This window comes from Podarcis pityusensis, assembly GCF_964106645.2.
Source record: "Podarcis pityusensis genome assembly, chromosome: 13".
Classification (NCBI taxonomy): domain Eukaryota; kingdom Metazoa; phylum Chordata; class Lepidosauria; order Squamata; family Lacertidae; genus Podarcis; species Podarcis pityusensis.
In genome coordinates, this window is record NC_138038.1 from 30,092,798 (window position 1) to 30,108,650 (window position 15,853).

The following is a 15,853-nucleotide window of genomic DNA, read 5'->3' on the forward strand; positions in this document are numbered from 1 at the left end:
GATTTGCTTCAAATAATGATGCCAATGGGGTATCATGTCTGCACACTTTAAAATCCTTTAAGATGAGAATCATTCTCTCTCTCTCTCTCTCTCTCTCTCTCTCTCTCTCTCACACACACACACACACACAGCTTCTGGAATTGGACATCCCTAGCTATTTCATAGCTGCATTAAATAGGATAGGCTGACCATATCCTTTACCTACAATGATCAGCAGTCCTCCAAACGTAAGTGCTTGTTTCTTTCTTTTTGACACCAGAAAAGGATCAGTAGACAATGTTCTTGTTAGATGGACTTCAATCCTATTAATGCAACTCAGAACAAAGTCCCGTTACATTCAGTGAGGCTTATTCCCATGTAAAGTGAATATAGAATTGCATCTTTAGCCTGCAATCCTTTATGCGTTTAGGTCTGAAAACTATGATTCAGCTAGGTCTGAAAACTATGATGATAGTTGTAGTCCAACAAGATCTAGAGGGCACTGCTCCATCTATAGCTAAAGCAAAAACAAGGTCACTAAAAAAATATTTTTAATTAAGATCAATCTGCAAACATTATTATCAATTGAATAATCAATTATTATCAATTATTATCAATTGGATAATCAGTTGGATCACTTTCTTAAGTAAAAACCTGCAGGTTGTCAATTTATGCCAACAGGCTACAAGTTAGCTCCCTTTAAGAATATAGAAATAGTGCAGCTTTATATGTAACATTAAAAATATCTATATAGGATAAATTTTTGCTGCATGACATTGAAATGACTGAAATATTCTTGCATTTGTAATATTCAGATTAAACACCATGAGATCAACTTCCTCTGAGAATGAAACATGCATCTTGGAATTCATACTCCTGGGATTTGTAAATATCACACAAGGAAAGACCTTCCTTGCCATCCTGTTCCTCACTATGTATACTGTCTGCTTCTTGGGAAACTCACTCATACTCACCATGACTGTGTTAAATCAGTCTCTACACACCCCCATGTATTTCTTCCTTGGCAACCTCTCTTTCCTTGACATCTGCTACATCTCTGTGACAGTACCAAAAATGCTAGCGGATCTCTGGGCTGAATCCCCAATCATTTCCTTCATGGGTTGTGCTGCACAGTTGTTTTTCCTTGTTGCCTTGGTGGGCACCGAAGGATTCCTTCTGGCTTCTATGGCTCTGGACCGCTATTTTGCCATATGCCATCCATTGGGCTATACAAAACGCATGAATAAATATATTTGCCTTCAGTTGGCTGCTATATCCTGGACTTGTGGCTTCCTCAATGCTTCTCTCCACACAATACTCACATTTCGCCTGTCTTTCTGCCAATCTAATGGAATTAGTCATTTTTTCTGTGATATTCCACCATTGTTGAGTATTTCATGCTCTGACACGTCAGTCAATGAGGCAACCCTTCTTACAGTGGGTGTGTTTGTAGGCCTTAGCCCTTTCTTCTTCACCCTGGTCTCATACACATTCATCCTTCATGCCATTATGAGCAGCCGCCAGAAAGGACAGCGCCACAAAGCCATTTCCACCTGTGCTTCCCATCTCACAGTTGTGATTCTGTTCTATGGCTCCAGCATATTTACATATGTCCGTCCTACCTCCAGCTACTCACTTGAAAGAGATCAGCTTGTGGGGGTTTTGTACAGTCTCTTAACGCCAACACTCAACCCAATTATTTACAGCCTACGTAACAAGGAAGTGAAGCTGGCAATGAGAAAGTTTCTGCTGAGAATACCTTCCCTTGGAATTTAGATTCTTTAACTGAAACCTCAAGGACCTGAAGATCAGTTGAAGAGATCTGAAGACCCATACTATCACTATAAAGATGTAAGAATATAAGAATAATCTTGTCAGATTGGGCCAGTAGCTCATCTAGTACACTGTTCTCACAGTGGCCAACTAGATGCCTGTGGGAAACCAGGGAGCAGAACATGAGCACAAGAGCACTCTCCCCTTCTGTGGTTTCCAGCAACTAGAATTTGCAGTCTTTGCTGCCTCCTGCTGTGGAGGTGGAGCATAGACATCATGGTTAGTAACCATTGATAACTCTCTCTTTCATGAAATGGTCTAATCCACTTTTAAAGCCATCCAAGTTGGTGGTCAGCAGTGCCTCCTGCGGGAGTGAGTTCCATAGTTTAACACACCTACACTGAAAGATCTGTCCCAATGGGCTGATTTTTATGTTTTGATATTTGGCAAAGGACCAAAGTCTGAGAACATGGTATACTTGGGAGGTTGTGGACTCTTCTTCCTTGGAGATTATAAAGCAGAGGTTGGGTTGCCATCTGTCATCAATGGGGTAGGACTAGATGATCCTTGGGGTACCTTTCAAGTCTATAATTACATGATTCTATGATTCTATGAAAGTCTGAAAAGTAGTGTGCAGTACGGTTTGGAAGAGAAAAACAGTGGGCTGAGTTGCAGTGCTGAACCATTCACCATGAAATTCCTCTCCCTGGGCATTTGTTGTGAAATTCTTTTGCAAGCATAGATTATAGGCCTTCTGCAGATGCAATCTCTTCAGGAGGTTCATTTTCCATGATACAGAACCTTTAGGGTGGCAGCGCCCACCCTACTCCCTCCCATTACATATCAGACAAGAAGCAAGCTTGTTTTCTCCTGCTCTGGAGAGTAGGACTCAAAGCAATGGCTTCAAGTTACAAGAAAGGAGATTCTGACTAAACACCAGGAATAGCTTTGTGACAGTAAGAGCTGTTCAGCAGTGGAAGAGTTTACTTCAGGAAGCTGTGCACTCTCTTTCACTGGAGGTTTTTAAGCAGAAGTTGGATGGCCATCTATCAGGCATGCTTTAGTTGAGATTCCTGCATTGCAGGAAATTGGTCTAGATGGCTCTCGGGATCCCTTCCAACTCTACAATTCTGTGATTCTAAGAACCATCTCTACTGCCTTTTTACCATGTGCTGAATACCTGCCTTCCCCATGAAGGCTTTCAAGTAGAAATTCTAATCCCAGTCAGTATCTCTATTGCATTTGAAATAGTTTATGCATGTGTTTTTATTTTTGATGTTTTGAATGATGTTTTTTATGACATTTTTATTTTTAATGGCTTTGAGATGTTTCATGGAAAGATGTTTCATAGATGAAATGAAAATAAACAAGCAACATCCATACTATTACTTCATGGTTGAAGATGGTCACTAATGATGTCTGTTAATATGTGAAATACATAAAGATCTGACTACTATATTTTACATTCCGCTTTATTAATACAGGAATGTTTCTAATGGGAGAGAAATATCAAAACTTTCATATATACAGTACCAATACTACTCTAAATAATACAAAAGCATGAATTAATACTTGCTATGTCAACACTACAGGATTCGCTTCAGTTTATAGTAGCAGAACGCATTCCTGGCCATGTCTGGATGCTTTCCAGGAGCATATCTGAAACCACTCCAAGGCAAATGGATATTGAATGCCATTAGTGGTAGAATGGTAGTCTAAACCACAGAGCCTAGGGCTTGCTAATCAGAAGGTCAGCGGTTTGAATCCCCACGACGGGGGTGAGCTCCCATTGCTGAGTCCCAGCTCCTGCCCACCTTGCAGTTCGAAAGCACGTCAAAGTGCAAGTAGATAAATAGGTATCACTCCAGCGGGAAGGTAAATGGTGTTTCCGTGTTAGTCTTAGTCTTGCTGGCCACATCACCCGGAAGCTGTCCGTGGATAAACACACGCTCCCTCGGCCAATAAAGCGAGATGAGCGCCGCAACCCCAGAGTCGTTTGCGACTCGACTTAACTGTCAGGTGTCCCTTTACCTTTACCTAAGATAGATACTTTGCTGCCGCATCCCTACAACACCAGCTTAGTCTTGGGTTGATATTACACAGAATATGCAAGTGAAAACATATTGACCTAAACTGGGCCACATATATCTCAGTGAACCATCTCTCACCAATTCACATAATATACAAAACTGCAGTGGTTTCAATGTCAAGCAGGTTATAGGCAACTCCCCACTGATCTTCCACTGAGCATCTATAGAAAAAGAAGGATCTGTAAAGTTGGAGAGGATCTTTGAATGAGAACCAAGATGGTGTGGGGCAGATGAGTAGAGCTCCTGAGAGCACTAGGAGTCTTGTGTGACAGCATGGTAATAACTGTAATGGAGGATGAGTAGTAGTAATAATTTCCATAGCAGTCTGGATTTCTCAGCAGCAGTTCAGGGCAAGCCTGCGTGACTTGTGACTCTCCAATCTGAAGTCAGCCCATCAAACACACATTTTGTCTTCAAAGGTGCGGGATGCAAGAATACCCCCCCCCAACCCAATACCAGAAAGGCAGCAAAAACTGGAGTTCTAATCACCCAGTAGGTTGTCCCACATATCTAAGACTTTGCATGCCTTTTAGGACTTCCTAGACCTTATGTGCTATATGTTCCCTTTAATCTCAAAAAATGAGCCAATAATTTTAAACTGATTTTTTATTTGAAAATTTAACATAGAGAAGGGGAGAGGAAGAGAGAAAGAAAGAAGAAAGCAAAAAAGAAGAACTACAAGAACGACTACTACTACCAGCTCACATTAGGAATACAGTAACTATGAATATACACAGATTAAGCATATAAATTAACTAGCAGAAAGTGCCCAGTGTTGCCTGGGAATTCTAAACAGAGGAGGAAAAGCAAACAAACAAACTCAAGATTTCTAAATAGATAGTGTACTTCATTATTTTTAAGGATGTGCACAGTCTTAGATTGCCCAACCAGAGGGAGATTTTGAAGCAACTTTCAGTTAACTTCTATAAATTATTAAATCACATTAAAGCCAAGCTTCTGTTTCTAAAATGTTTGTCTTCCAGGGCAGAATCTCCTAAGCATCATTTTTTTTAAAGCTTTCTTAACATCTTCATTTCTCAAACTGTAGATGATTGGGTTGAGCATGGGGGTCACCACACTGTAGATAAATGAGACCACCTTGTTAACTTCCATTGAGTTCTGGCCTGTGGGGTTGACATATATGAAGATAACGGTTCCATAGTAGAGTGAAACTACAGTCAAGTGGGCAGTGCAGGTGGAAAAGGCCTTCTGCCGTCCTTTTGCTGAGGACATCCTTAGGAGGGTTGCCAGGATGCAGACATAAGAAAGCATGGTCAACAGAAAAGTTCCTAATACTATGACAGCTGAACTGATGAAGATGATGGTTCTGCTGATGTACGTGTTAGTACATGACAGGCTGAGCAGTGGAGGGACATCACAGAAGAAATGGTCAATGATGTTGCCGCAGAAGTGCAACCTGCCAACTAAGATGGTAGATGGGCAAGGATTTAGGAATCCAGTCACCCAGGAAGCTAAAGCTAAGTAGATACACATTCTACTGCACATCAGTGTTGAGTATCTCAGTGGGTTGCATATGGCAAGATAACGGTCATAAGCCATAACAGCAAGTAGGAAGCACTCTGTGGAACCCAGAAAGAAGAAGAAATATGACTGCACAAGGCATGCTGTTAGAGAGATAGCCTTAGATCTTCCTAAGGATATTGCCAGAAGTTTAGGGAGAGTGACTGAGGTGTAACCAATCTCCAGGATAGCAAGATTGCTCAGGAAGAAGTACATCGGTGTGTGGAGACTCGATTCTGTCTTTAGTGTGATAAGCAGGATGATGTTTCCCCAAAGTGTAAGGAGATATATGAGAAGGAATGTGATGAAATATATAACTTGTAACTTCTTAGTACCTGTGAAACCAGCAATGATGAATGTTGTTACTCCTGTGTAATTTAACTGCTCCAAGACTGTGTCATCTTCCATCTAGAAAACAAATGTGAATAAGCAGTCATGGTGATAGTGAGCTATAAATATTTGCACTGTATTCTCACATTTTAATGATATGGTCAATGTTAGTCAAGTGAAATGCTGAGGTGAACTTGGAGGTTTGGTTGAAACATCTGAGAAATTAGGAGATTAGCAAATCAAAACTTTAATAAATTAATCAACACTCCTCCACCACCAGTGAAGGGTTCATTCTCTAAGTGTAGATCCAATATTTGATTGTGCTATCTGAAAGTCTGGTTAGACATAGACCTGCTGTCTGGGTTCAAGCCAAACTGAACAGTTTCAATGTGAACTGGTCTGCATTTGTGATTATATAACTAAACAGAGTCACATAAGTACTACTCCCATAACTCACTTCTCATTGTAGCTGTACTTTATAGACTCATCTTAAAAATGTAGGTATATGTAACTGCATCTCTGTCTTTTTTTATGCTCAGTATGCTCTGTGTATGGTTCCGTTATGGTTTATATGTTTATCTGTTACTTTGTGCATATGTTTATGATAAATCAATAAACATTTTTTTTAAAAATTGGTTATCTCAGAAGGTAATCATTTCTCACTAATACAATGCAGTGGTACCTCGGGTTACAGACGCTTCAGGTTAAAGATGCTTCAGGTTACAGACTCCGCTATCCCAGAAATAGTACCTTGGGTTAAGAATTTTGCTTCAGGATGAGAACAGAAATCATGCGACAGCGGTGTGGCGGCACAGCGGTAGTGGGAGGCCCCATTAGCTAAAGTGGTACCTCAGGTTAAGAACGGACCTCTGGGACGAATTAAGTTCTTAACCCGAGGTACCACTGTATTAGCCATATCTTATTTCTGCTTTGTATGAAATATTTCAAGTGGCACAATAAGAAATAAATGTTGGCAATGATATCAGACAATGATGAGATCCTTTGAGGTATTGTTAACACCTGGAAGTAAGGTGTTTTCCCCAGGACTGTGCCATGGCAAAAACAAAAGGAAGCTTCATTTGCTTTCATTTCCTTGTGTTATTTTTATTTAAAAATAGAATCTACAAGCAAGTTAGCCTGGAACTGATTCATTGAAAACTGCAACCGTTATATTTTTCCTCCCTGATATTTGGTACAATGTTACTTAATCTGCCTTTGCACATGGAAGTTTAGGCTTATTTCTTTTCTCTGTGTGCTGAAGATGTGTCAGCAGGACTTTCTCTCTGTGTGTTCTCCTCCTCCTCCTCCTCCTCCTCCTCCTCCTCCTCCTCCTTTTAAAATAACATCTCTCCTGTTGATTAACAATATCCCTAGCAGCAAAATCACCTTAGCCTTTTTCTTTTTACTGTGTGGTAGGATGTCATCTGTTGTATGACATTTTGACTTTAACATAGGTTCAGTTAAAGAGTATTGACACTAGCTGAGTAATCCCCAAATAACCTTGGTCATCCCCAACCCATCTTCTTCCTCCTTTGAAAGTCCCAGATTCAGTCTCCAATAGTCAGCATGCACAATGCTGAGCTAGCTGGACCAATGGTCTGACGTAGCATGTTTCAAGAGAGTGCGCTAAATAACTGACTCCATTTCGAAAAGGAAACCCAGACAGATGGGTGGGGTATTAATAATAATAATAATAAACCCAATAAAAACAATATTTATGATAGCATTAGGCAAAAGCATAAAGTTGACCATTTATGAATATTCAATTTATAGAAGGTAGGTGCAATCCAGGAGGGTTATGTCTCCAAAACTGTCTACATCTCCAGGTTCAAATTTCAGGTCTGAGAGAAAGAAGACTTGTCAATATGATTCAGACTTCTACCTGTAACAAGATAGAGATACAGCCACTTGGATACTCTGTGAACATTACAGTCATACCTCGGGTTACGAATGCTGTGGATTGCGCATTTTTGGGTTGCGGACCGCACCAAACCCGGAAGTACCAGAATGGGTTACTTCCGGGTTTCAGTGCTCTTGCATGCAGAAGCACAAAATGACGTCACGTGCATGCAGAGATGCAGCGCTGCAAGTTGTGAACGCTGCAGGTTGCGAACGTGCCTCCTGCACAGATCCCATTCACAACCCGAGGTATGACTGTCATCAAAAAAGATTCAAGGTAGGCAGTACTGGCTCTAGGATCTGGGGACATGTTAGGTAGAGGTATCTCAGTGAAGACCATTTACCTGAAAAAGGTGAGCCATGCAGGGTAGGAATTTTCACTGTTGCTGGCCCTCTTGGATTAAATGTGAAATGTCACAATTGCAGTGGTGTTGGGGTGATTCACCCTTTGGCACTGTTGGGGCCCTGACAAATTCCAGATCTTTCTGCTGTTTGCAGCCAGACCTGAAAGGAGGCAAGATGCTATACATAACAGGAGTCACTTTTGTAGCACTGGTATTAGATAGTTTTGGATGGCAAATACCACTGGACTGCTATAGATGAAAAACAGAACATACCTTTTTGGACTAGTTTGCTTAGGAACCCAAAAACCAAATATAACGGCAATAGTCTTCTTATTTCGCTGTCTCTTCTATACTTCTTGACTAGGGGTCAGCAAACTTTTTCAGCAGGGGGCCGGTCCACTGTCCCTCAGACCTCATAAGGGGCCGGGCTATATTTTGAAGAAAAAAATGAATTCCTATGCCCCACAAATAACCCAGAGATGCATTTTAAATAAAAGGACATATTCTACTCATGTAAAAACACGCTGATTCCCAGACCGTCCAGGACCGGATTTAGAAGGCGATTGGGCCGGATCCAGTCCCTGGGACTTAGCTTGCCTACCCATGTTCTTGACCTTCTTGCTGAAGCTGGGCTTTGCAGGAGTAAAAGATAAAATTCACTAGGAACTAATAAAAGAAATGTATTCAATGATTCTAAAAATATAGTTTAAAAAGTCTTGGGGTGGGGGAGAAATGATTTGAAAATAGACCTAGTAAATTAATATGAAGTGAGCCCAATATTCTCTGCACTTTATTCAGTCTGATGTGGTGATTTCTTGAAGTTTACAAAAATATCATAGTGTTTGGTGTGCATGTGTGTCTCCTGAGAGCCAATCAATTTAAGAGTTTGGGGAATGGAAAAAGAAGGTAAATGAGCCAATGTGGAGTAGTGGCTGAGGGCCAAAACTAAACTTAACAATGTCTACTCCATTTACTCCTTTGCACAAGAAGATGGTGTAATGCAAGCCAGTGTAAGTTGATTAGGTATAAAGTAACAAAGGTGTAAAGTTCAGTCAGTTGGGCTACTGTTGCTCCACTGAGCTTGGGAAAGGGAAAAACAAGGCTTTGAAATAGTGTTCTATGCCAGGTTGCCATGTCATCTGACATAGCTGAATGGGCTTAGGATCTACTGTAGTCAAATTCCCCCTTCTCTGGTTTCACCCCCATAATGCCTCTTCTGGTGACTTACAATGGCCTCGTCTCAGCCAACTTCACCTGAGCCCCTGCTGTATCAGGACGAGCAAGTTATATTGGCATGTATTCAGCTGAGCTTGGCTTGGGACCAGGGCCGGATTTAGGTTTGATGAGGCCCTAAGTTACTGAAGGTAATAGGGCCCTTTATATGTCCAGTTGTCCTTCGTCAACAACAAATTGTTGCTTCTTTTTGTGTTGAATATATGCGACATGGTAATTTATGGACCTAATAGGTATCTAAAGCCATTTGCACATAACAAAATATGTATTTTATCAAAGTAATTGTTGAACTGAAATACAATTAAGAAGTTTATTAATATTGAAATACAATTAAGAAGAAGTACAATGGTACCTCAGGTTACATACGCTTCAGGTTACACACTCTGCTAACCCAGAAATAGTGCTTCAGGTTAAGAACTTTGCTTCAGGATAAGAACAGAAATCGGGCTCCGGCGGCACGGCAGCAGCGGGAGACCCCATTAGCTAAAGTGGTACTTCAGGTTAAGAACAGTTTCAGGTTAAGAACGGAACTCCGGAACGAATTAAGTACTTAACCTGAGGTACCACTGTATATTAATAGTGATGGTGATATTTTAGGGAGTAGGCTAGCAGGCCTACTAGGTACTTACATCATAGGAGCCTACACAACAGAAAACACTGTTGCTGTTTGTAGGTTTTAATTTATTTGTTTTTTAGCCTATATTTTGGAAATGTACATCCATTTTTCCCCCCTTTAAATTTTTTTGGGGCCCCCAAGAGAGTGGGTGTGCCTTTGCCCATTCTTTTGGAAATGTCTGTACAGGGGGAGAGGAAGGGTTAATAGGTAGACCAATAGAAAAGCCCAGAGGTGGAGCCTACCTGTTTTTAAAAGGCTTAGCCAGAGGTTTAGACAGTTGGGGGAAAGCAGTTGGGAAAGCACCTCCTACCTTCTCCCCGAAGTCTCACTTACCAGAGTCACAGTGATCACTTCCAGTAAGTGGCTCAGCCAGCAATCTTACCTACACAACCCTAAATGGTTTAGGACCTAGGTACCTAAAAGTGTGTGCCTTTCCCTACATATTCCTGCCTAGGCCCTTGCATCATCTGAGGATATTTTGGTGGTGCTATCATTGCATATTAGAAGATTTGTTTGCTTGTGCTGGTGGAGTAGATCTCTTTAGCACTACTTTAAATTTTTCCCAGAATCTGTATTAAAAATAATGTACATTTTGTATACCAAAACAAAAAGATCCTAATAAAATTTAATCAGTGGGAGGTTTAAAATCAACTGATTTGTCATTTAGATTTTGCACTCCTGCTGGAAATAAAGAGTTCCTGAATTTCTTAGTGGTATTGTTATATCTGATGAGATATCTGGAGATTGAACATGGAACCTTCTGCCTGAAAAGCAGTTCATCTACCACTGGTCAGGAATAGCACACATTGTTATTTTTCCTAAACAAGACACTCGTACTTCAGAACAATAATGGAGTACCTGTGTTCTCCCGAGGTTGCAGGATTCCAGGTCCCAGCATCCATGAACTATGATCAGTGAATGTGGCCCTATGAAATGGGGAATGACCACAAATAGTAGAGGTCCTGTTCTACCTCCTTTCAGAGGGTCAGGTACCACCAATTATGGAAAGGATCCTGAAGAGTTTTTATTCCTTTATTTAGATTTATAAATATGCCTTTCATTACATGGAGATGAGATCATTTTAAGAGAATACCAACATAAACATCAAAACAAGTTAACACTAATTATATCAACCAATTACCAGTGTTTTGTGTTTTGTTTTGTTTTAAAAACAATTTTAAAACATTAAAAATGCACAATAACAGTTTCAAATATAACAGGTAACATTCAAATGCCTACTGGCAACATTGCCTATCCTCCGCTGAAAACCAGAAGTAAACGGAGCATATTTAACCACCATCAGAAATCAGTGCCAGATGCATTTTCATGGAGTGGACATTCTAGAAAGGAATATGCAGCCACAAAAAAGGCCCCTTCTTGCATCACTGCATCATACAATGGAATTACAAGAAGGTCTCTCCTGACAGTTTTAAAGTATTTCTTTGTGATATTGTCCTTTATATCATTGAATTTTATTTTTACTTGTAAGCCACCTTTAGAACAATTTGTATTGTTAAAATTGAAGTATAAAGCAGTTATGAATAAATGAATGAATGAATGGTATTTGAAGGCTTTGATGCTGCAGTTCCCAACTTCAATTCAAGTTGTTTCATAGTTAATTGCCCATTGGGGACCAGCATCTGTCCAATACACTTTGCATTACTCAGTTAGTTTTTCTGGGAGGAATTCAGATGTTCTTAAATGTCTCCTATGCTGAAACAAATTTTCTTTCTGCAGCAGGGTTGCACCTGTGAAGGTAAGAAATGGTGGGAGGAATGAGATGGGATTTAACTGAGAGAACTTTATTCTTCTTACTTTTTAAAAATAGTTGCTGCTTTCTAGTTCAAACTACAATAATATCTGAAAAGCTTTTATTACTGTGCATTTTACACACATACACAGTATGTTCTCAAACTGTAGTGGGATGTTCCAGCAGTAAGCAGTCAAAAAGCATTCTGTGGACACTGAACATGCTTAGTCTTCACTGGGCAGTTTTACACACACACACACACACACAGACACCCCCCCTTCCGATTCCTTCCAATAGGTAGGTAGGTAGATAGATAGATAGATAGATAGATAGATAGATAGATAGATAGATAGATATAGATAGATATATGTGTCCAGCCTTCCATGATGTCTTGGCAGTGAAGAAGCTCCATGGATATGTTTGCCCACATTTGTGCCTCCTGCCCCACCCCCACTCACCCAAAAATGCTGAAAAAAGAAGGTTGTTGTTTTTTAAGTGGTTCCTGTAGATGAGTGAATGAGTGAGTGAGTGAGTATTTTAGAACACTGTTGCCATCAAAATCAGGCACCTACAATTTTGATATTTAACTGTGTCCTGAAAATGTTTTTGTTTCATCAAACGTTTTTAGAGACTTGATTGTATTTGTTATTAGTAACTCAGATCTGATTTTTTTGCTGTTTTGTTTAAATTATTTTATTCTATTATTGGAGTAAACCAGAACAATATTTTACCTATTAGCTGGAGGCTTATAAATATTTTTATAAAGGTAACTAATGTTCATATTGTAAATTATCTCATGCTTGCCATATCACTTACGTTTCAGGCTTTTCTCCAAGTGGTATGTATATGCTCCAAGGGATATCCACTTATTTTTACCTGGTCAACATTTTTTTGTTTAAAACAGCACAACAAATCCTCCAGTGGGGGCTGTGTGATGATAGCCTTGCATTGTTATGTATTGAGGAAAATACTAAAGTTGTGGCAGTGCTTTTTCTCAGTTAGAGAGCACCAGAGTGCAGTTCTGGCACCTCCCAGGTACTGGTGCAACTACAGGCCAGCGCTCCTCCCTCCCAGTTTGTGCTGTTATGTACTTCTGAGAAGCCCAAAATGAACATTTCCACTAAAAACAGAAGTTGGCCCATGCGTGCGAGTCTACGCTTCTTCTTCTTTTAGATCTATGACTCTACCTAGCTCTTAGCCACTCCTAGCCATGTTTGGTCAAGCTTTGGGGCTGCACCAATTTGTATTTCCTTTTCTTCAGTCTGTCTCCGGTGTAGCAGCTTTCCAGCCAGGCCTCTACTATTGCAAGTGTGTGCATTTGTGCAAGGGCCCTTCCAAGCTGCCCTAGCCATCTGCCCGAATCTATGAGAACAATGGAGTTGGGGGCGCATTTAATTAACCAGTGCCAGAACCAGGAGTGACCCACATACCAGCTAGGGAGAGAGCTTGCTGTAGTTTTTAGCACCTCTATGGGTAGTGAATGCAGCTGTTGTCAAACCAGCATCTGTTCAGGGCTGCACCATGTTGCACAATGTCATGGTTAGTTCCAGTGTAGCACCCTGCTTGTGGTTAACGCTTAGCTGGAATGAAATATTCAACGCAGCAATAGAGAAATTAAAATAATAATTTATTTGTCAGACAAATAAATGAGAGGCACAGTGGTATATGGTTACCAAGCTCTGGCCTGGTCTCCTGCCATTATGGCCAGCACTTATATTCCCTCAGCCCAGCCCCCTTGCTCCTCCTTTGGCTGCCTCTGTCCAATCAGCCTGGTTGAATTTCCTATTGGCTGATTGCTAGAACCAATCATATAAGATACTCCCATTTCCTATTACCTTTTATGGGAGACAAAGAGCTATATTTCCTTCTATTTATAATTGGCAAACAAGTAGCCATTAACCTCTACAAGGCACCTTAATTAACGATCACCTTTGCCCCCTTACCATTAACCTCTACAAGGCACCTTAATTACCAGATAACCTTTTGCCCTATTGCCCTATTCACTCCAGAACAGATGGTGGCTAATGGTTCTATTTTTATCTGAACAGAGATCTTGGGTTCACCAGCTATGAAAGATCGCCTTCTTTGGAGCCATATGTCAGGAGTGCTCTGATGGTGTTTCCTGCCTGGCAGGGGGCCGGGCTCAATGGCCCTTGTGGTCTATTCCAACTCTAGGATTCTATGATTCTATGAAATAAGAATCTAACATAAGAATCTAAATTTCTAAATCCTTTGCATAATTACATTTAAGCCAATATATTTAATACATAACATATATAGTTTTTTTATAAGCAAAGACGTTCACAGTAAGAAAAAACTTAAAAACACTTTCTTCAGAGAGAAGCCCCCCTTTCCCTAGCCAGCTGCTGTTTCCATTAGCTCTTGCCGTTTGTCCTATTTGTGGCACAATATTCTTACTATTTACCAGCTTACCATTGTGTTTTTGCAACTTGATTATTTGTAAGGTCAGTGACCTCGCTTCCCAGCCTTTTTATGACCGCAATAAACCAATAAACCAAAGGGGCCCTCTGCCTAAGAGGATGAACATCTGCCAAAATCTTAGCCAGCCTAGTTCCTGCCTGGCATGAAACATTTGTGAATTTAAGCCCATTTTTAGAATTATAGGAACCTGATCAAAATATAAGCCTTGATTATAATGCAGGCTCAGATGCCTCACCAGCACCTATTTTTCTTTTAAAAAACACACTAAGTAGTGGTAAAATGGCTCTAGGAATTGGGGGAGAGAAGGATGAGTTATTAGTGTCATGAATGCTAACTGATAAATTCTATCTTTCCTAATTCAAATTGATAACTTGCAAAATTACTTTTCAAATGTTATTATTGATTTTCTTCCTAAAGGTTAAATGATAATACATATACAAGAGCAAAGGAAACCATTCCATTTTCTATTTTTTCTTTCTTTTTAGAGTCCACACTGAACTTTTCGCACAGCGACTCTGTTCTCATTCTCTTAGCAAAAAAAGTATCTCCATGATGGGACAGCACAATCAGACAAATGTCAAAGAGTTTGTTTTTATGGGATTCTCCAGGGAGCGAAACGTAAATTTGTGTCTCTTTGTAGTGTTTCTCTCCGTGTACCTTGTCACCCTGACAGGCAACACACTAATCATTGTGGCTATCCGTATTGACCCACGGCTCAGCACCCCCATGTACTTTTTCCTGAGCAATTTGTCTTTCCTGGACATCTGTTATACAACTAGTGTGGTGCCCCAGCTGTTGCTCCATTCCCTGACTAGTCACAAGGTCATCTCTTTCAGTCGTTGCATGGCTCAGCTCTACATCTCTTTGTCCCTGGGTGGTATTGAGTTTATCCTGCTAGCAGCCATGGCCTATGACAGATATGTGGCTGTCTGCTATCCCTTGCATTACATGACGATAATGAGCAGACGAGTGTATATTCAGATGGCAATGGCTTCTTGGATGGGCGGCTTCCTCAATGCTCTGGTGCAGACGGTATTTACCATGCACCTTCAGTTCTGTAGCTTCAACACCATCAACCATTTTGCCTGCGAACTCCTGGCTGTTATCAAAGTGGCTTGCTCCAACACTTTTGTCAATGAGATTGTGATTATAGTGGCAGGAGTCATTGTCCTGTTGATTCCCTGTGGTGTTGTGCTGCTCTCCTATGTCTATATAATCCGTGCTATCTTACGAATTCGCTCTTCAGAAGGTCGGCAGAGAGCCTTCTCTACATGTACCTCACATCTGACTGTGGTCACTCTCTGCTATGGCACAGCAATCTTTGCTTACATGAGTCCCAAAGCCAACACTTCACCCAACCAAGACAAGATGGTATCAATATTCTATGCAGTGGTTACTCCCATGCTCAACCCTATCATATACAGTCTAAGGAACAAGGAAGTAAAAGGAGCCCTATCTAAAGCGGTAAGGAAAAGTATCACCACTTAAAGACATTGACCCATTTTTGGATTGTAATAGGGTCTTAAAGTGCATAGTAGTGCTTGATTCGGGGGCTGAGGGTTGATTGCCTTATGCATTCCTATCACTAAGGCTGCAATTGTATGCACACTTATTACCAAGCAAATCTTATTCAAAACAGTGTGTCTTACTTCAGAGTAAATCTGGATAGGACTGTGGTGTTAATTATTCAGCACTTGATGATTAACAGCTGGACGTGTTGACTGAATCCACAAGAAGAGGATTGAATCCTGAATTTTTTGAAAAAATCCATAGATTCCCCCCACCTTTCCCCGCTATTATGCTCATACCATAAGTTTGGTTGGGGTGCCCCTGTGCAATGTGAGATGTGATGAGTGGAGCTGCTGAAGTGGAACTT

General features: G+C 40.6%; 2 protein-coding genes across 6 annotated transcripts; one reads left to right on the plus strand and one right to left on the minus strand.

The window, feature by feature from the left end:
• Positions 1 to 722: 722 nt before the first annotated feature.
• On the plus strand, positions 723 to 15,465 carry LOC308460806 (uncharacterized protein; the record flags this gene model as incomplete). Its single annotated transcript, XM_080977341.1, has 3 exons — positions 723 to 1,752; positions 3,345 to 3,427; positions 14,463 to 15,465. The coding sequence occupies exons 1-3, from the start codon at positions 805 to 807 to the stop codon at positions 15,463 to 15,465; spliced, it is 2,034 nt and encodes a 677-aa protein (XP_080833467.1). The 5' UTR covers positions 723 to 804.
• LOC308461487 (olfactory receptor 6F1-like) lies at positions 4,408 to 10,087 on the minus strand. Of its 5 annotated transcripts, none has more exons than XM_080978478.1 (3): positions 10,028 to 10,087; positions 7,937 to 8,096; positions 4,408 to 5,771 (listed from the first exon to the last, which is right to left on the minus strand). In XM_080978478.1, the coding sequence occupies exons 2-3, from the start codon at positions 7,952 to 7,954 to the stop codon at positions 4,806 to 4,808; spliced, it is 984 nt and encodes a 327-aa protein (XP_080834604.1). In that variant the 5' UTR covers positions 7,955 to 8,096; positions 10,028 to 10,087; the 3' UTR covers positions 4,408 to 4,805. The 5 variants fall into 5 exon arrangements, with proteins under 5 accessions (XP_080834604.1, XP_080834603.1, XP_080834607.1 ...); XM_080978477.1 differs by having other exon boundaries at positions 9,799 to 10,081; XM_080978481.1 differs by lacking the exon at positions 7,937 to 8,096 and adding an exon at positions 8,210 to 8,602 and having other exon boundaries at positions 9,799 to 10,081.
• Positions 15,466 to 15,853: the final 388 nt, after the last annotated feature.